At 36.3% G+C, this 21,151-nt stretch overlaps 2 protein-coding genes across 4 annotated transcripts; one reads left to right on the top strand and one right to left on the bottom strand.

The window, feature by feature from the left end:
* Positions 1 to 965: 965 nt before the first annotated feature.
* Positions 966 to 9,135, top strand: LOC103711853 (protein DETOXIFICATION 33-like). 2 transcript variants are annotated; one of them, XM_008798159.5, is made up of 9 exons: positions 968 to 1,312; positions 2,323 to 2,864; positions 5,553 to 5,639; positions 6,525 to 6,581; positions 6,954 to 7,192; positions 7,687 to 7,805; positions 7,990 to 8,076; positions 8,142 to 8,220; positions 8,888 to 9,135. In XM_008798159.5, exons 1-8 carry the CDS (start codon positions 1,043 to 1,045, stop codon positions 8,211 to 8,213), a joined length of 1,473 nt encoding a protein of 490 aa, XP_008796381.1. In that variant the 5' UTR covers positions 968 to 1,042; the 3' UTR covers positions 8,214 to 8,220; positions 8,888 to 9,135. The 2 variants fall into 2 exon arrangements, with proteins under 2 accessions (XP_088562470.1, XP_008796381.1); XM_088706344.1 differs by lacking the exons at positions 8,142 to 8,220; positions 8,888 to 9,135 and having other exon boundaries at positions 966 to 1,312; positions 7,964 to 8,076.
* Positions 9,136 to 10,222: 1,087 nt separating this feature from the next.
* LOC120104602 (uncharacterized) lies at positions 10,223 to 19,691 on the bottom strand. 2 transcript variants are annotated; one of them, XM_039116011.2, is made up of 11 exons: positions 19,320 to 19,543; positions 19,018 to 19,119; positions 17,245 to 17,305; positions 15,241 to 15,354; positions 13,931 to 14,281; positions 12,988 to 13,379; positions 12,462 to 12,561; positions 12,282 to 12,341; positions 12,112 to 12,198; positions 10,859 to 10,987; positions 10,223 to 10,734 (listed from the first exon to the last, which is right to left on the bottom strand). In XM_039116011.2, the coding sequence occupies exons 2-11, from the start codon at positions 19,092 to 19,094 to the stop codon at positions 10,432 to 10,434; spliced, it is 1,674 nt and encodes a 557-aa protein (XP_038971939.2). In that variant the 5' UTR covers positions 19,095 to 19,119; positions 19,320 to 19,543; the 3' UTR covers positions 10,223 to 10,431. The 2 variants fall into 2 exon arrangements, with proteins under 2 accessions (XP_038971939.2, XP_038971941.2); XM_039116013.2 differs by lacking the exon at positions 19,018 to 19,119 and having other exon boundaries at positions 19,320 to 19,691.
* Between the last annotated feature and the right edge of the window lie 1,460 nt (positions 19,692 to 21,151).

The following is a 21,151-nucleotide window of genomic DNA, read 5'->3' as shown; positions in this document are numbered from 1 at the left end:
ATTGGTAGAATCATGGTCAATATTATAGCCAAGATTTGCTAGACCACTGGCCACCTAATTTCCTTTGCCAAGGGGGTGTCTCACTTTGATCAACAATAGCTGTTTCTAAGCTTGAGTAATCCTTATTTACATTCATTGGAGGACTGCATCCATACCACCTAATTTCTTTCACAAAAGATATGGCCCACACTAATGAGCACACCACTATTTCTAAGCTTGAATAATGCTAACTTAAATTTATTGGAGGACTGCACCCATAATTGATCATTTGGTACCTCTTACCCTTCGAACTAGATTCGCATGTCTCATTACATATGGATTTGAATTATAGTTTTCGTACAACAGAATATTTGATCTTCTTTTATGCCATCGACAGTTGGGTCATATCCTAAGCATATTTCAAAACGCTTTAAATTCTCTCATTCACCTATCTATCTATCTATCTATCTACCTGCCTGCACAAATTTTGATGTAATTATTGTGTCATCCAACGGTAGTTTTGCATGGAAAAAAAAGAATACATTTTTTCACGAAAGATTTCAAAACTTCTTTATATCATACTGTTTGAAAACATTTGTAATTTGCAAAGGTTGATATAACGCACATGAATACATGATTTCTTGAACCTTTGAGCACAAAAGCAGTAGTACACGGGCTCATAAAAGCCTACTTTTTCTCCCTTTTTTCCTGTTAGGAAAATTGGAAGGGCTCGTGCAACTTTTTTTTTTAGGCATCTTGTGCACCCCGATGCATTTTATCCCTCGGTACTGCCCCCTTGGATTTTATTTTTAGCAGACCTGCGGACCGCAGGGATTCCCGGCGCCGCCCATCTCGGCATCCGTTAACACAAAATCTAATAAATACTAAAGTTCCCGGCGCCGCCTATCAGGCCCAAGTTGACACCAAAGATCATAGTGGGCCCCATGCCCCGTGACGTCGCTTATATTTATAGATGTGCGTTCCTCGTTGGTTCTTTCTTTGGAAGAGCAAGAGGAGACTGGTGAGCGACTCTTCCGAGTTGCACCACCGCCGACGTTAACGAATGGCGGCGCCGGCGGTGGATTCTTCATTGCCTCTGCTCACGACGAAGAAGAGCGAGGAGGACGAGGAGGGAAGGCGGTCGTGTTGGGAGGACACGTGGAGGGAGTTGAGGTTGGTGTGGTACATCGCCGGGCCGGCGATCCTGACGTCGGTGTTCCAGTTCTCGCTGGGGTCGGTGACCCAGACACTGGTCGGCCACATAGGCACCCTTGAGCTCGCCGCTGTCGGCATTCAGAACCTCGTCATCGCCGGCATCGGTTTTGGTGTCATGGTAAACTGCTTTTTGATTTTCCCTTTTCTGGCCCTCTCTATCTCTCATGCTTTTATGGTGATGATTTAGTCGGTAGTCCCTGGACCAAACTAAAACTTTGTGCCGTTCTATGTTTCAAAACAAATTGATACTGGATAGATCCATGTTTGTAAACTCTGGATTCTGGTTTTAATGACTATGGTACCTTTTTTTTGTGACCAGTACTAGGAATATGACTAGTACTAGCTTTATGGGTTGTCACATTGCTTGAGACTTTCAGAGTTCTTTTTTTCCTTCTTAAGTCCTCGAAGAGGCTATGCGTTTGCATCTGTGTTTGGTTAACTGTTCTGCATTTCTCTACATAGTAATTTATAAAGTACAAGAACTAACATCATTTAAATTTATAGATTGCAGAACTGTTCAGGGGTTGGTTCCAACTAGTGCAGTCGGTAAAGTAATTATAGGTTCGTATCAAAGATCTAAACTCAAGTCCTTCCCTCACCGAAACAAAGATTGCAAAACTATTCTCCTTGGAGTTACCATATGTTTGTCATTGTCTAGTAGTCATTTATAATCATTAGTCAACTACGGCTTAATTACTCTTTTTTCTATGTAAACCAACATATTGCATGGATCAACTTCTTTGTAACATCCAATATGAATTCTTCAGTATGCTGAGATTATTCTCATTTTTCGGATGAGAAAAACCTCTTTGTAGTTTGTACCAAGGAAGAAGTTCGTACGAACTCTTGCTTATATCATTTTTTTTTCCAAGTAATAAAAGTTTGCTACTTTCTCCCCTAAGCTTTTATTAATGCCTCACATTCCATTCTTGTATGATCTTTATTAATCTTGACCATTTTTGTTGGTCAAGTTCTTTACGTGATAACATGCATGCAAATTTTAGTTCATTTAATCTAAAATGATATGGCCCAACCTTTTTTTTTTTGAACTTTTTTCTGTGCTTTTCTTTCACTGGCACGATCTCTCACTTTGCAATATGCCTATACTCATTGAAATTTTGTGTGCAGTTGGGTATGGGGAGTGCCTTAGAAACTCTGTGTGGCCAGGCCTATGGTGCAGGCAAAATGAGCATGCTAGGAATCTATCTGCAGAGATCATGGGTAATTCTTTTAGCAACAGCTATGCTACTATCCATGACATACGTTTTTGCCACACCAATTTTAAAGCTCTTGGGACAGAAGGATGAGATCGCTGAATTGGCAGGAAGATTCTCGATATGGATGATTCCAGAGCTATTTGCCTTTGCAGTGAATTTCCCAATTCAAAAGTTCCTTCAGGCACAAAGCAAGGTCATGGCAATGGCATGGATTTCTGCAGCTGTTCTGGTTGTTCATGTGATTCTGAGCTGGCTTTTTATCATAAAATTGGAAATGGGATTGGTTGGGGCTGCGATCACTCTCAATTTTGCCTGGTTTCTTTTAGATGTGGGGCAGCTGGTATATGTTCTCTCAGGAAGCTGCAAGGACTCCTGGACTGGTTTCTCATGGTTGGCTTTCAGGGAGTTGGTCGATTTCTTAGGGCTTTCCTTGGCTTCAGCTGTCATGCTATGGTCTGTGCTTTTTCACAAGTTTCTTAGTTCTTCTTATCTCACTTCTTTTTATGCTTATTTCATTTCTAACAATATCTTCATTACTTTTAACGAGGTCTATGCCCACTCAAGAATGTCAGGGTGTGAAAGAAAAGTGTGTAAGATTTCAAGTTTTGAGAACACAAGAATACAAGAATGTGTTTACTTTCACCAAATATGACACCTGAATCATACAAAGCTTTGAGAGGTTCCACAAATAACATGAATTTCAAATGACTCTGATTTGGGTTCAAGCTAGGAAGGTTTCTATGTTTTTACTCAATTAATTGATGCAAATTTTTGGAAGTGACAATGAAGAATCTGTTTGTGGTTGTTTATTGCTAAAGCAAAAGAACATAATTGAATAATAAGAGGGGTTATTCCTGAGGTGCTGAAGATGTGTATGTTTGCCATGTCAAGGGAATGAATGGAATAGCAATGACAAGCATAAAGACTAGGAATTCCTCATGATGATTGCCCTGCACAAGGGGTCGTGCTCTTACCTTTTACACTAGCTATATGCATGTGTTTCTAATAATCAAGAGGTTTTTTGTTGCATATTCTTTTTAAGTAATATAGCATTGGCTGTTGAAAGTAGAGGAATGATTTCTGTATTGTAATTATAGAAGGAAACTTAGATTGTGAAAGTTTGGTGAAAACAGATTGAATCAAACGGAGTATGAAATGCAGCTTAGTATGATTGCAAATTGGATCATCATAAGCAGAGTGCAAGTACACAATATTTGTCTGACATATTATTACCAATATCTGTCTTATCCAATAGTTAGAGAGACTAATAAGGGCATCTCTATATAATTAAGTGGACAGATGCCATGGATGTATGGGTATGAAACATTTGTCAATTGACATAAAAAACCAGAGAGATTTTTAAAGCAGTGCGCTTGAAATTGCATAAGGGAAAGGTAAGATGAACCTAAGACAAAGACATCAGAGATAATGGGGTTTGATTAAGATGAGTACCTCAGAGGAATCATACGACAAGCACTAACAGAAATATGTCGTAGTACTAGTCCTATTTGAGATGATTGCAGCCATGTATATTGTTGGTGAGGGACTGCTTAGAGTGGCCTCAATACAGCTTCAGGTACACATTCGGAGAGGTTGCCAATGGGGGAACTAACAGAAGTGTTGATAATGCTTTGAACACATTTCCCATTCAAGGAAAATTGGCTTCATGTGTAGCAACCAATCATGAAGTAGCTTCCACAAGGCTGGATGTATATCAAAGGACAAGGATTCTTCAACTTTTGGTTGATTTTTACATTTTTTTGATTTAGGGTAATTTATTAAAATAAAATAATGAGTGATAAGAAGTGAAGTAGATACAAGAATAAAATTTGATGGCTATTGCCATTTTTTACCTCAGGGAAAAAAAAGAAGATAGAATATGCGATGAAATGCAACTATGAAATGAAAATAGTATCATGTGAAATATTCAAGTGGTAGTCTAAAGAAGAATTTTTTAAATAAAGAAGATGAAGTTAAAGTTATAAAATGAAGGATGAATATATTTCATTAGTATTTTTCAAGGGGAAAAAAGGAGACTTCTTATAGAAGTAAACAGGATCATGAACATTTTGGATAATCATGAAGATTGTGGTTTGGAGCTTTACCAAGTACCATAGAAAATAATGTGGTTAAAATATAGTCAGCAAGCACTGGTGATGGTTTAATTTGCATGTGCATTTTGTTTTCTCCCCCGTAAGGATAAATGGGTTGTGGATCCAAATCATTTAGCAAGAGAAAAGATAATATGAAGAGTAGTCAAACAATTAATCATTATCTAACATTTGATAGAGGAAATAACGCTTACAAAAGTGCTTAAATTTAATCAACCTCTTAAATGCCCTAAGAAATCTTTTAGATCATTATTTGATTGTAAACTATTTGCAAGTGAATTATCTAGCTCGCCAGTGGCTAGAATTTATGATTGGATGTCTAGTTAATGCATATAAGCAGCTGTTTTGAAGCTGGCATCAAGCCCTTACCTCAAAAAAAGAAGCTGCATCAAGCCCATTAATTTACAAGTAATCCCTGACTTTAATCTTTTAAATTTTGGAGAGTCTTGGTTATGATTTGATTTTAGATGGAGGGTTGGAATTTTTCTGATTTAACACTGGTCCTATGGTATCTTAAGTCTTGTTTGTATAAGAAGTGGGAAGATAGTTTTGATTTGTTAAAAATTTAATGGAATTTTATTGCTGAGGATCTTCAAGTTCTCCTACATTCATGGAGTGTGTTCCCTTTTTCATGTAGCAGAGATTTAGCAATTGCATTTGTTAGATATAATCATTGCCTTAGCTGTGCTATGCTTAAGCCAGTCCTTTGTCTTTCATAACATATCCTTTTAGATCTCACATGTCATCCAAGATATCCTCAAAACTACATGGAAAAAAGTACGAATAAGAGAAGGTAATCTTCCTTGTGCCTTGACTGTCCCTTGATCATTCCATCAGTCGAAAAGCAAGTGCATAGAACCAACAAATGAAAAATTCTTAGAGCACTTGCATGCATTGTGGCATCCTGGAATATTTTGAAAATGTATGCTTCTCTTTGCACAAATTTGTTACTCTCAGAATTCCTTACATCATATTTGTTTGTATGACCTTTTCATTTTTCAGAACCTCATCTTTAATGACTTACATGCAGCTTGGAATATTGGACTCTGATGGTATTAGTCATATTAGCGGGACTTCTGAAAAATCCTGAAATAGCTGTGGATGCTGCTTCCATTTGGTACGTCTAGTGTCAGAAAGTGTTTCCCTTCTTAACTGTTTGTTCGCATATATCTTCTGCCTGGTATATTGCAGAATTTTTTCCCTGGTTGATCTTTTCATATTCTATTTGTCATGCCTTCTCTATCTACAGTAAAACATAATACCTTTTTGATGATATTCTGAGATAGAGATAACACTCTTTGTATGGCATAACTTCTTACATATTGTATCAGTTTAATGTGCTTTCAAAATCGGACTGAAGCCTAGAATCTTAACTGCAAGTCCGCATATACTATAAAAATATTTGATATTTCCCGAATAACAAAGTGTGTAGTTATCCTAGAAGTTCTTCACAATGAATATTCCCTCTCCACAAAAAAAAAAGAGAAGAAAAAACAAAGGGGCAGCTGAACCATTCTTTTTGACAAGGTACCATTGCTTCACTTTTCTGCTGAGTTTTTTGATGTATGAGAAATTCCTAAGATAAACCATTTTTATCATGAAGAATTTACTGATAACGGCTTAACATTTCTATCCTCTGATAGACTTGTACTGTAATATAACTCATGTTTAAAATTCGATTGCCCTGTTGTTTAGCTGGAATATAGCCTTTACATTTTAGCTTTGATGGAAAACTTGCTTGGTTTATTTTTATTTCCTGTTAGACAATGTTCTAATTATAGCACAGTATGGTTTCCTCCTAATTCTGAACTCCTAATCTATTCAAATCTAGACTCCAGATAGGATGGAGTTTATTGAGCCTCCACCAACCACTTTTTTCTTTTTTAAGCATTTTTTCCAAGTTCATTTTCTACGTAGCTACTATATTTGCATCTAATTTTTGGACAATGTTCTTTTTCTTAATAAAAATAAATATTTTTGTTGTTTTTTTTGTGGCTGACAGCATGAATGTGGAAGGATGGTGTTTCATGATCCCATTGGGATTTGTTGCAGCTGTAAGGTGCGCTCTTGACCTAGGTTGGGAGGAAAAAAAAGAAAGTTGCTTCATCGCTTATGCATTTTATTATCTCCCTTGGTAGTTACTTTATCACATCTTCTCTCGCCCCCACCCCCTGCTTTTCCTCTCCTTTCTGGAGGGAGGGCTTGATTATTTGGTATTGTTGGATTGTTGACATGGAAGAGAATGAAGTTGACTAATGTTCCATTTCTGAGTGAACCATGTTTTTATGCACTGTCAAGAATGTGAGGGAAATCATTGCAACCTACATCATATTATTCTTTCATTTTTACTTGATTAAATTATTCATCACTTCTGCAGTTGATGATATGCTTAATGTTTTCTTGACTACATGCCTTTGTTTCCTATTGGTAGTGTGAGGGTCTCTAACGAGTTGGGGGCAGGGCGTCCAAAGGCTGCAAAGTTCTCGATGCTGGTAGTGATAATGATATCAGTGACCATGCAGACTATATTTATGCTTTTAATTCTGCTGACAAGAAAGGATTTTCCAGCACTATTTACAGACAATATATTAGTAATGGATAAAGTAAGCAAAATTGCTTTATTTCTGTCTGCTTCGATTTTTCTCAGTAGCATACAACCAGTTCTATCAGGTGAGTTTATTATACTCCACTCCACCAATAATGTCTTAAAGTAGAATTACATATTGATTTGTATAGACAGTCAGGATATTCCTTATTTACTTAGGGTTATGAGTTTCATCATTATACTCCTTGGGTCAAAATTAGAGCACAAGATGAGGGCAGAGTTTAGTTCATACTAGAAGAGGTTTTTCGCAGAAGATGATTAGAATCAAGGGTCTTGGGTGGTTTATATTTGTTTAGCAGGTATTTTATTTTAGAACCTGTTTTGATTGCTTCATGTAGAAGCTCCCTTTTTCCCTGTCCCCAAGTTTAAGATGAATTGTGAATGGCATTTATGGCTCATTATGGATTCCCCAAAAGCCTAAGGTAGATTCATTAGTCATAGTGCTCTCTCTTCATGTTCTAGTTTCACTTCATACATAATGAGTTCTTTTAAGCTTTTGGCTGAACTTTCATTTGATCATGTGAGTCATCTGAACCTTGTTACTTATGTGAACATTCAGGCGTAGCCATTGGAGCTGGTTGGCAAACTACAGTTGCCTACATAAACCTTGGTTGCTATTATGTGGTGGGGCTATCAAGTGGTGCCTTAATGGGTTTCAAATTAAATTTGGGCTTAGAGGTGAGCAGTGATCACCTGCTTGTTTGTGACCATTACAATTAACCCATCAATGCAACATGGTTATTCTTCCAAATAGAGAGCAGTTCTTAAAGCTTCTTTTTCTTTTCTTTTGCTTTTTTTTCTTTCTTTCTTCATATGTCTAAGTTCTGTATTGAAAGGTCTAATTGGATGATCTTTGCTCAAGGGTCTTTGGGGTGGTGTGCTTAGTGGTATTCTTCTGCAGACCATTATCCTTGTTGTAATTACTTGGCAGACAGATTGGGATAAAGAGGTGAGATTTTAGTTGAGATATGCACTCGTGTGTTCCTGTCGCATGATTTTACATCAACCTTGCAGGCAGCATTAGCATTGGAGAGAGTTTCAACATGGGACTGCTTGGTAGATGTCTCTTCAGCTGGAAGAATATAGGGCTCAGGTAACTTGGTTTAATCTTGTCATACGAATACAACTTTAATGCATATCGGGACATGGTTTTGACTTTCGAACAATCTATTTAAGATTCTTCATGGACTCCAAACTTCAATTGCTTCAAATCAATCTGGCCTGAGAAAATGATAAGTTATTATTGTTCAGAAATCTGATCAATGGCTAAGCTCTTCCAGATGTACTAAGTCAATCACTATGTTCCAGAGGTACAAAAATAGGATGCACTTGCAAGAATTATGTATAAATGTAAGGTAGCTGCTTTTGAATTGTGATGCTTTACAAGTCACTACAGCTATTAAAGTCACAATTAATGGTTGATAGTTACCAGGAATTTATCGATTGGAAATTATCTAGGATCATTTTTCATGACAAATCTTGCAAATGAATTCTTCTTCTAATAAATACAGTTAACCCAATTGTTTCACAAATGACTAAGGGGCTTTTGATGAAGTTGACATGAAACTATACTCGTTCAGCCAAAAATGGAAAATATTATGAGACACCAAGCCAGTTTCCTTGCAATGGGGTTCACCATGGCTTACTGCTTGATAGATATGTTTTTTTTTTTCCTGCTTTACATACAATGTTTGAACAACTTTGATCTAATGTAAATGTGGCAGCTGTCCTTCTTATATTCTTATTTGAATAAATGACAGAAGCAGAAGATACCTTTGCCTGTTTCCTTACTTGACATTCATGCAATCAGCATGGGGCTGTCATGAAATGAAACTACTCAAGCACTGGCTCAGAGAAGACTGACGTTTCCCTGAAGCAACTCCAAAATCTTTCAGAGATCAATGAGCATGACATGATAATTAACTTTGTTTTGTTTCATTCAAAAGAAAATGAAAAAAAACTTTGTTTTGTGAGGTCCATTTTTAGGCAAGTGAGAATTTGTTTTGAATCCTTGGTCTTCCATGTTCCTGGTATTTTCTTAAGATGCCTTTAGTTTTGTTGCACCATCTTGGATAGACATTATATTGCTGAGTTGGTTTTGGCTGTTTAGAAGGATTTGCTATGGTGTTTATCAGGTAAGATTTATGTTCTCGCAGCCCATGTTAAAATATTGTATGTTTGAGAACATAAAGGCATTGATCTAAAAGTCCCTATGAGTATATGCTCAAATAGGAATCTGCACTCGGGCTTTGAAAGGAATTAACATAGGCTATTTTCCTTGAATGAATGAATTATGGATAATGACTTGAACATTTGTCTGCAAGACCTGCTGACAGTGATTTGAGCCTTCTTCATGAGCTGAAGTGTTCTCTTTGATAATTTGCTACATAGAGGCAAGTCTCGAGAGTCAGTATTAATCCCTACCAAATACTTCTCAGCAAGGTTTATCATTTCAATACAAAACTTTGTATTGGTACTATTCTATTATAGCATCGGTATACTAGGTACAGTATCCGGTTTGGCATATTAAATATCGGTACATCTTCTATACCATATATTAGTTTGGTATTGATATAGTATAATACGATCAGTATGTACCGATATCCATCGGTATGGAAACCACTGCTTCTTAGAGTGTTATGGAATGTAAAACTCTCCCACAAAAGATAATGAATATGTCCACCCCCTGTCATTCATTCAGGAGCTAAAAGACTTGCAATAAAAAAGGCAGCTGCTCACCTAACACAGACGTCAGAGTCGGTGTGATAGCTCTCAGTTGAGAAGGAACTTTTTTTAAAGAAATACAAAAGCATTTCTTGAATTAAAAAATTTGAAGCTGCATGTATCAAACAATCAAAACACCCTTTATTATTCTTATTCTACTCAGAATAATGACTTATAATTAGTGCAATTGTTTAACTCTTTCAAGGTTGGAACTATTGTTTAAATCTTCAGGGGCTGGCACCAGGAACTCGAGTTCTAGCCTCTCCCACATCTCATTTTGGGGTAACATGGTAAGCTACATTACTGGGGGAATTGCTTTGTTGTTACCAGCATGAAAGAATGACATTGTGGAGCAGCAGTGGTCTTGAGCATCCACTAATCTACTGAAATGTTACCAATTAATATGTCGAAAACATGGTTCATCTCTAAATGAAATGCTGGTGAAGCACAAAGGTTTATGCTGCAGGACATACTCCTACCATGGTTAATACACAATAAATACACAAATGAATAGCTTTACTCTTGAAGGATCACATTGAATATTATCACCCACAATAATTAAGAAGAGATCGTTTTTCGATTATTTTGCTAAATCTCTATGCACAAGGTATCTGAAAGTTGATTTGTATGGCGACCATTCAATGCACTTATCAAGCCTTCTTCTAAGGCATCCTTTGATGACTTTTTGCTGGCCATCTGGCATTGAATCGCAGACCATCTCCATGAGGCCAGACAATTCTATGTATGCATCTTTTGCAAAGTAGTATAAAATCTTTGGCAGAACAATCTTCTTCTCCTTCCGGACAGAGACATTAGCTCGAATGAACTCAGCTTTTGCAAGCTCAAGCTCCTTATAGATACCTCTGGCAGTGTAGAATCGAACCTAAAAGAGTTGAGACAGCATTCTCTTCAGATCCATATCAAAGAAAGCTGAGAGAACAATTGTTTAGCTGCACAAATGGCTGATTACGGAGAAATTATAACATGAAATAAGGATCAAGTCATACAGGAGGATCAGAGCACGCTCCTGAAGAAAGAGCGAAATGCGCAAGTGGCTCTGGATGATCAAGAGCATACGGATGCTTGACATTCCCATTCATGAACTTTACTGCTGGTGAGAAGAGTGAGCGCAGCCACTGCATATGAATGTTAAGAAACACAAGTGAGCATAACACTTTGCTTCCCCAGGAGTATGTGGTTTGAGAATGCAGTGCCTACATTCATGAGATAGAACATTTTCTGAAAGATTTTTAAGTACAATTCAGAAGCACCAGCTCATGTGTTCATGTTCTTGTGAATCTTGTATGTCTAACTCTTAATCATCTCTCTCTCTCTATCTCTCTCTCTTAATTGGTGATTACAACAACTCTGGGACTTCAAGGACTAGACAATAGGAAGGGTAACCGACTCTACAGTTTCCAGGCTAAACTCATGCAGCAAGAAAGCAACCTGTTAAATTCCTTTAAGACTTGGAAGGAGTCGAGGTGAAGAAGAAAGAGGGAAAGATTTAATACATGGAGCTACTTTCTGTCTCTATTTTCTCAGTAATGGTCAAAAACATGTTTATCATTTGAAAGCAACAGAACAGAAATAGGTATGAATTATAGAGTGTTAAGGCAACCAGAGTGACCTGGACATTGTATTTTTTTTTCCTTGTTAATATAAGTAGTAAACACTAAATCATTATATAAGTAGTAAACACTAAATCATTATAGATCAGATTGTCCAAATATAGATCACTGGCCCTTAAAAAAATGTTTTTTTTTTCTCTTGTTAATATAAGTAGTAAACATTTAAATCATGATAGATCAGTTTGTCCAAATATAGATCACTGGCCCTTAAAATATTGCCAGACTTGAGGGTGTCAACTGTCTTGGTGAAGTCACTGGGTGTTGACACCAGTGATCTGCTTCCCTCACCCGATCTTGGCCAGGCTTCTCTCATCCTATTTTCAAAAAAAAAAAAAAAAAAAAAAATTGCAAGACCTAGCCCCCGAAATAATAACGAAATGAAGCATATTCATCTGAAATTTTAAGAATGGAGATCTCTTGCCTTTGTATTTATTTAGAAAGAATTTGTGTAGATGACTCCAAATTTAATCAGATGAAAAGCATGGCAATTATTGATGGATCTGAAGACTATAAAAACAAACCAACAGAAATATCTACTGAAATTTTATTTTTGAAAACTATATATTAGATAATTTTGTGAGTACTAATTTAAACTGTACTTAAAGGTGATATGACGATGAAAGACATACCAATGCTGGATGATGGGATTGGCATCCAAGAATTGAACTCTGGATAGCATAAGCACTTATTGAATGCCCACCTACATTATAGGCTGCCTGTAAATATAAATCAACTTATATCTTAGAGAAAGGTCATATGTTTGGTTGCAAAGTGTGACACAGTATACTGTAATGCTTACTTTTAGGATTGAATATGTGCTCTTCATGTGATTCTCACGCAGTCCAAAAGCTAAAAATGCCTGGGACATCTCATAAAATATGATAAAGTAAGTATTGTATGACATACGAGATATACTGCTTATTCTCAAGAGAAAAAGCATGCGAATCTAACATCTAGATGAATGCTGGTGTGAACATACATGCATCACCAAGGCATTGTGAATGTTGATCCAGAAAGCAAGTTGCTCATCATGCTCCATCTTTCTTGGGTCAATGTTCTCGAGATGTTGAATAAGAGATCTGTTACAAACAAAATCTTATGAAACAGATTAAGGAACTTACAGTAAGCCATGTATCTTCGTATCCTAATTTTATTGTTTGTTTATTAAGGGTATAGGCAATTTTTTTTTTTGGATATCTCATAACAACACTATACTTGGTTGTGTGAAATTATTTTAGATGAGTATATATCAGAAGGAATCATTTCATAGTATGCATTAGTTAACTTATGATATCACTATGTATAAGTTTGGCAAATTTAGCACCTAAGTAATGATATATCTGGTGTAGAATGAAATGCCCTCTTAGTATTTTCAGTTATTTTCACTGAAAATAACTGTATATACACTACAGAAACCATGTTCCTGTTATTTGTTGGTTATAAAAATGTGTAGAGCGAGCAATGAGGACTTTGAATATTCAGTGTTCCTTGAGGTGATTAATTACCTGAAAATGTTGAGCATCTTCGAGGCATAGCCAAATTTGTCACCATCAATACGTATCTGTGGAACTTCTACCATACCACTGTATTGAAAGCTCTTATCTTTAAGTGATTCAAATTGAGAGGGACTTGCTTGAGCTTCATAGGGACACTGAGGACTCCAATTATCAGTAGGATCCTGTGGAGAAAATGTGCTAGAAGATGACACAGATGGAGTAAGTGAAGCCATCTGCACAACATGTTGAGCAGGAGGATTTGCAAGTCTGCAATAAATAGCAGAAATGCATCTGATAATATCTTCAGAAAGTTTGCAAGAAATCTCAGGCACATGGTCTGTGATAGAGGCACCAAGATGATTTGCAAGACTTCGATGTCCAGAAACAGATTTTGGTATATCCTGCAAAACACTCAAACATATATGCAGCATCAATCAGACAAAAAAAATTACAGATTCTTGTGACAATGCACTCTAGTTTCAGAACAGGGGGATAAAATGACACGCTCAAATGAAGTTTATGAGCACTTAGGTATTACAATGACTTAATCATGGTAACAATTGACAAAATCAAAAACTGTATTTGATGGGAAAAGGCATGCCGTTTTCATGATGAAATTCAAGGAACTTATGTTCATAATATACAGGATGACAAAAAAAAAAAAGAAATATATTCTCCAAAGGTAATACATACCAAAGCCCAGAATTTATGGTTATTTTTGAAGTTTGAATACATTAAGTAATCATATTAAATTTGATCAGTTTAATTATAACCCTGATTGTAGGAAGGTGAACTTTTTTCACTATCCAGATACGAAACTTTTAAGTAAATGAGAGTATCAAAATTAACATTGACATATCAAACCTCATGCTTTATTAAATAGTAAAGACAAAGCCGAATGGTATTTTCATAATGAGCAGATATAAATTATGATTGAAAGAGATGGACTTACATCCTTAAGATTGGAACTAAACGCCAAATCATGTGCAGGAGAATGTTCAGTATGCCTGCAAATGGAGGCACTCTTGTGAACTCGCTGAAGGATTTGAGGATGACTTGATTTGTCAACTACTGCATCAGGATTAACGGAATGAGTTGCCTGATGTGATTTCTGAATTGTAGAATCTTGTCTTAGATGTCCCGCATGACATTCTACAGGAGGCCTAGAGGCATGACCTGCAGCAGTAGAGGAGCTGGCTAGATACCGGTCAAATGCAGTCCGATATAATAAGAGGAGGTACTGTTCCAAATGTATAACTTCCAGCTCAAGAGTGGAGATCTCCTTAACTAATTCTGCAACAGACTTCATGAAGCATACAGAAAGGTCAGTCATTTGTAAACTTAGAATCAATATGTATTTTTGCAGTAGTACTTCACATTGTCATGAGTTACAGGGCACATAGATGACAAAGAAAGTCATTCTTTTAGTAAATAATTTTCTGCCTAGATAAAATGGGTAATATTAAACTTCTTTAGCATGAGGATCTCTAGCCACAATAGAACCATTTGAATGAATAAAAAGTAGGAAAAACAAAAAAAAAAAAAAAAACAAGCCAATTAAAACATATTTGGGATTGGCTATTGATTCCTTATTTGCCATTTATTTCTATTGATACATCACTTGTCAAGACAAGCTTCTCAAGCTTATTCTCACAAACTTACCAGCCCCCCAACCCCTCCTCTTTTTCCTAACCCTTTTATACATCAATTCTCTGCCACATTACCCTCGGTTGGTTATCTATCGTGCTTCCTGAATGTAATCATATCTAACTGATCCTTCCTATTTTTGCCATGAATTTTCCCTAGCATTCTCAACTCTAACACTCATCTTATGTACTTGACCCTGTTGACCAACAACAGGCAAGGTATGTATGCACATTATTTCAGATGTATTAGTGTTCAACACAAAGAGTATCAGATTAGAAGAAGGCACTCATCTTGTTTTTTTTAAAAAAAAATGTTATTAGCACCATGTATTTAACATGTTCTTGTGTAAATAACACAGTTAAAAATTTCATAGTTTAAGATTGCAGAACGAAGCAACCACACTTATTTTGTTTGATCTATATTCACTTAGGTTATTGTCTCAATAATATATTCACTAAGTTATTCTAATAAAGAAAGAAATCTACCTCAGATTGTTGAAAAATTTAAATACAAACATTTAGTAACAAGCATGTGCATACTGACTGTTTAACTAAATTTTGGATACTCGAGGAAATATTCATGTATCCTTAAATCTGAAAAAGTATTAGGAACAACCTTTGAAACTGGAGTTTCAGTTGAAGAAATGGATATTCTGGAGCTACACACTGATGCCATCTCTTGAAAGCTCATAGAATTTTGGTCATGTAATCTTCTCTCTAGGTGTATAGCCTGCATGTTGAATTTTAATAAGTACTGATGAGATCCAGAAACATTTATCCAAGATAACATAAACATTTGTACAGCACGGCCTTATTGAACTTCTAATGATTGCAATTTTCCAACAGTGCAGATAAGTACATAAAAAATTCTCCTATTCACATCTTATTGCCAAGGAATACATTATCTTATATATGCATTGACTGACACATCTATACACTAATAATATCACCAGCTAGAAATACTTTAGAATCAGAGATCTACTGAGAATAAGAATAAAATATAGGTTGTCCGCTGGTTAAGCTAAGAAAGGAGATCTTTTGAAGTTAATCAACATCAGATCTTAGTGCTAGTGTTTGGAGACAAATAGTTTGATGTCTCTTCAGTTATCTTAACGGTGGTATAACCATACCAAGAAGTTAATCTTGTTTAGCATGAGATTTTCTCTGATGTTTGCAAATTTAACATTTAGGAAATTAGAATTGTAATCCTCTAGATTTCCTAGTTCATATGCACCAAAAACCAGCCACTAACTTTAACTAGTAACTAGAATCTACTTAATAGAGAACATTATAATGGACTGTACTGTGAGGAATTCTTCCGTAACAGGCTTTACAGAGCAGAAGGAAAGTTATTAATCTCCACCTCTTGTAGAAGTAGAACCAAATTAAACAATGACTTCATTTCCTAAAGAAAGAATGAATCGCATTGGAACTGATGTTTTAAAAAAAGCAAGGTGGCACTGATCAATCAGCCAATAGTAGCGAGACTAGTTAAAATAAGGGTGCAGAGGTAGCTAAGGCTTCCTAACTGTATAAGAAACAATAATTTAGCATTTTGTGCTAATCACTACATTAAAAAACTCAAAGAAGTTTATGCATAACATTTTATGTTAATCAGGAATTTGAACAAATTAAAAGAAATTCTCCCCTTGAAAAAAATGACAGAACAAGGGAAAATTTTAGGAGTTTGAAGTCTGAAGGAATCTATTTTATATGATCATATTATGTTTTTTTTCTTTATGGAAAAACTCTCTCCAAATAAGAAGTTTTGGATGCCTATGTATTCTACCATTATCCAAGGCTTTGCATGGATAGCCATACACAGCAAGGGTCTTACTGGAAATGATTTTGACAAAAAGAGCTTTCTCTATCACATAGGATGTGTCAGTTATCTACATGCTGCTACTTTTTTCTTCACTAGAACTGATTGGCTTATATTCTGAGTGAAACTCAACAATATCTTCCTTTAACTTGGAAATTCTTATTGGCCAATCATAGGCGAAAAAAGCAAGAAGCAAAGTTCCACAAGCAGTTTGATGGCATGGAACTAGATTAATAGAAGAAAGTTTAGAAATAAGTTTCCATAAGGAAAAGTAAATGCAGGAGGTTCTTTATTTCTTGCTTGAATAGTTAGACTAATGAGTTGCTCTTGCTTGGAGAATTCCTTCCAAGGTTTGCCACTTCACAAAGGGAATTCACTCTTTTGTTTATATGCTCTTTTATCATTTTTCTCATAAGGAGACCTCTTAAAATTCCCTTCACCCCCCTCCCCCCCCCCCCCCCCCAACCAAAAAAAAAAAAAAACAAAAAAACAAAAAAGGGGAAGCAGCTTGCATAATTTGCTACTTCACAAAGGGGCATCCCTTTTTTGCTATATGCTCTTTATCATTTTCTCATTTTTGTGATAAGGCGACCTCCTTGGATGCACATGCAAGCAAGGCTTGATTTGAGTTTTCCTTTTGAAGCTCAGAATATAGGCCAAAAAAGGAAGCTTAAATATAACAAAAAATGATTGTTGCAGCATACTAGTTTTTGGGCCACCAATATTTATGCACATAGGAGGTATAATATAAAATTAGCAATGAACCAAATTGCCAATGAAGATGAGTTGGATGCTTACAGGATTGTGATAAGATAGCCGAGGTGAGATGTTTAATATATCTTCACGCACTCCTGATATGCTGAAATTGAATGTGCAATAATGTCAGAATAAAGCACAATCCTATATCAATATTGCATTCAACAATAAGTCTACGGAAAATAGAATCCATGAAAACACCTTGGTTTGTGATTCAAAATACTTTCATTCTAGTAGAAGAAACTTAAAACAATTGGAGTGCTTTCAAATGGAGCAACCTAGCCATATATATTCTTGGAAATATTGCTATTGATTTGCACATATACAAGAGTTACTAACTTTTACTATCTCTTTTACAATTTGAGAGAGGTGCAAAGATTTGGAATAAATCTTGTTGTTTATGTTTATTAACGTAGAAGCAAGTTATAACCAAGTTAGCCTAAAATAATAAATGCCAGCATCAGTTAGCATGATAAAATTACGTGAACTTAATGCACAAAAGATCGGTGACGGAATAGCTTTCATGATTCACAACTTGAGAGATGGGCAACCAGTGGAAAGACTGTTTATGCAGAATGGAGAGGAAACAAGTATATGAGGTTGATAACTACACTCGCTATCTTTCAGTCAGAGAGAGGACAATATAGGTCACACTAACATGTTGACAAGCATTAAAGGGCTTGTGTTTGTCAAGATGTGAATAGCTCTCCTATGTGCACATTATAGAAACAAAAATACACAATGCATTTCACTTTCAATGAAAGTAATATAGTTGAAGCATCTTTTTTCTAGTTCGCCGTACCGAACGGTACGGGGCATACCGTACTATATCGGTTCGGTACAAGTATCTGGTATGGGAGGTATACCAACATTCGGTATGCCGAAAAGACTACGTACCATACCGTACCAATATAGTGTTGTTGTGGCATCGGTACGGAGTCCGGTACTAAGATGGCGAATCTTGATCTTTTCATTTTCATGTCTGGTGTTTTACTTAATTCACTTTCTGCGAGCAAGTCTAGCAAAATTCTTTTACTTGTAAACCTAAATGGGTGGAATTTTCCACCTTTTGCTCAAAAAATTTGTAAGCCTAAATAATACGATGTCACCCCGAAGCATGTGTCCAATGTTTTCCAGAATATAACTTTAACCTTCCATCTACTTCAGAAGAAAGAAAAACAACAACTGAAGGCAAAGGCAATGTATGTAAACAGTTGTATTGACAAAAGATCAGATGGCTAACATGATCGATAGGTCCTATTATCACACAATTCCTCTTTCTGTCAAGAAAACCTGCCATAATAAAAGCTGACAACACCATTGGGGCTGGCTGAACCTCAGGCATAATAATGATATCCCAACATTACTCCACAAATACCTTCTGTTTTAGTAGAAAAGCTGAATCTATTTATCAATGTCCATCAGGATTTAACGCATGAAGATGACTCTGAAGCACATATAATTTTCTCTGTATACGAATATCCATGGAGAACCAACTCATCATTAAGACTAAGATGAGGTTCAATAGAGATGGATTCAATACAGTGTTTTACCATCAATAATAAGAGACATGGGGTAATTGTTGCTCTGAGTAGCAAAGTTTTCTGTCATTTGACACCAAATTCAGTCAAGAAAGCAATTCATCGTTACCCGCCATATAATTATTTTTTCAAGTAAGTGAATCAAAATTTATCACTATTAATTTCCTCAAAATGTATCTCCATTAATATGTAAAATTTGTGTCTTTATAAAACTAAGAAAAATTTAAAGAAACACCCTGGCATTTTATCTGAGCATGCCGACCAAAATATCTACCTCCGGAAACGCCGCTCCCGGAGAGAAGAACAAGAGTGGCAATTAATTCCTGGGATTTCCATAATATCTTCTGCCATAAAAGTACCTCACTCTCCAAAAAACCTGAGCATCCATCAGAATATATTAGCACAGAACACTGAATCCCACTAAACCAATACCAGCAACCATTCAGTTCAGATTCTTATAAAACCTTTGCTCAAAGGGAAAACATAACCACCAATAAGAAGAACATGACCAATATACACAAGCCTATAATCTAAGAGAATCCAGGAGACCGGAAAAAGCCCATGAACCCATCTCACCTAAGAATTTCAGAGGCTGTCCCTTCCCAGCCCTTTATGCGAATCTCATGGAGAGAGCCCCTCCAACTGCACAAATCTTCCTGGGAAAATGATGGAGAGAACAAAGGGCAGGACAGGGCAGAAAACACAACTGATGGAGATGGCTGAGTTCTAGCTTACAGAGAGGGAGAAATAACACTAACACAAAAAATATATAGATAAACTTAACAGGCATCCAGACATCCAAATCTCTGAAAGTGAAGATGGCCCACCTTAAAAAAAAAGAAGCAAGGACTGTTCACCATCCCCATGCCCACATATTAAATAACAATAATAATAATAATAAGTGCTTCCATTAGGTGAGAAACAGCCAGTGGTTATGATGAGGACAATGGCACAACAAAGGAGCAGGTGGTTCTGTTAAAAGTTACCATTGATTAATCCATGGAGAGAACTAATTCATATAGCCTACTCAACTCCATTAGATGGAAAATGATGTGGTGCAGTTATATAATTGATGGTGATGCAATGAGCCCAGCAAATCCATTACCAATGGAATTTTCCAAGATGACCATATGGTACTTTTTATGTAAAGATGGCACTGGGTTTGCTGTTTACCTTTCTCTTTTGAGTTTTTGGTGCCATGCATTTGTAATTTTAATGTAGTAACCTGTCAGCAATCCATGGTATAGATTTTTAAGGAAGGTAATAACTCAGATGAGGTCATCACCTGCTGTGCTGTACTGGTAGAGCTATGGTCTTGGCAGAACCAGATGCCTCTCAGGAGAAACCTTTACCAAAAGTGCTCTCACCAAACATTTGACTCAGAGGCAGTTGGATAGACTGCAAACAGTCATATATTGTGCACGAGTAATTTCTTTGAGGAAAAGATGGGATAATGTTGTGCACAAGTTATTGTCTTGAATTGCATCAAAGTTTATTTGAAATGAGGATTATACACAGTGTTCAAACAAAGAGGAAATGAAATTTACATAATATTTCTTGGCAAAGCTGATACAAAAGGGATAATATACATGATGATGCCATTATGACTCATCATGCATGCAACAAGGCCACATGTTTGAAACAAATCAGGCTAGCCTCGGATTCACAACATGTATAATGGATCTCAGACTGGCTTTATCCAATAATGAGTCATTGTTTGCTACTCGACTGAACTTTTCAATAGGTCAATAGCCATGCCAAACCAGCCAGCTTAGCTGCTTTCTCCAATTTTTTTTCTCCTCCTCTTTGATAGAATAGGTGCATGAATGGAGCTTATTAGTCATCATGCATCATAGCTACGTAATTCTTCATAAAATGTTCAAAAAAACTTTATGCATACAAGACTATACTTGCAGCTCATGTATCTGTACTTAATGTTAACTTTGCCATCAAAATTGTTATAATAATCACAAATATGTAACAGGTGACCATCAACTTTTCTTCTTAACATTGCTTATCCCCTGATTTAAGTACTGGTACTTAATTACGCATTGGATTAGCTTATTGTTTTAGTTAATGGTACGAAGAAAAGCAATGTTAGAGAGAGTTGATGTATTTATGCTGCTCCACCAGCTTCTCGTAAAGGAAGGAACTTTTAGTTAGAGCTCGTTAATCAGATGGTCCAGGATCCAACGGCATGGGCCATTAAAGTATTTCATGTTAAGGAATAAAATAATTTAAGAGGCCCATCTTTGTTTTAGTTTCTACTTTCTAGTCACCTCGAGAGTATGCTCACCGGTTCACCTGGACAAACTTTTACTCAGCTGCCGACGCAAGAGTACAAACTGGAATCATTGGAAACTTTTGCTTTGGCGGCAGATTTCCTTCTTTTCCTTCTGCTTAGAGTC

Source organism: Phoenix dactylifera, chromosome 11 (assembly GCF_051530095.1).
Source record: "Phoenix dactylifera cultivar Ajwa chromosome 11, Ajwa_hap1_PhDact_Kaust_v1.1, whole genome shotgun sequence".
Taxonomy (NCBI): Eukaryota; Viridiplantae; Streptophyta; class Magnoliopsida; order Arecales; family Arecaceae; genus Phoenix; species Phoenix dactylifera.
Note: the sequence above shows the minus strand (reverse complement) of the source record. Positions and strands in the feature narration are given on the sequence as shown.

Excerpts from the sequence above, each read along its gene's own strand:
- LOC120104602 (XM_039116011.2), bottom strand. The coding sequence starts at position 19,094 with ATGGCAGAAGATATTATGGAAATCCCAGGAATTAATTGCCACTCTTGT. Across the intron at positions 15,355-17,244 it reads GGCTATCTTATCACAATCCT|GCTATACACCTAGAGAGAAG; the intron begins GTAAGCATCCAA and ends TTCAACATGCAG. Across the intron at positions 13,380-13,930 it reads TTAGTTCCAATCTTAAGGAT|GATATACCAAAATCTGTTTC; the intron begins GTAAGTCCATCT and ends AGTGTTTTGCAG.
- LOC103711853 (XM_008798159.5), top strand. The coding sequence starts at position 1,043 with ATGGCGGCGCCGGCGGTGGATTCTTCATTGCCTCTGCTCACGACGAAG. Across the intron at positions 6,582-6,953 it reads GGATTTGTTGCAGCTGTAAG|TGTGAGGGTCTCTAACGAGT; the intron begins GTGCGCTCTTGA and ends TCCTATTGGTAG. Across the intron at positions 8,077-8,141 it reads AGACAGATTGGGATAAAGAG|GCAGCATTAGCATTGGAGAG; the intron begins GTGAGATTTTAG and ends TCAACCTTGCAG.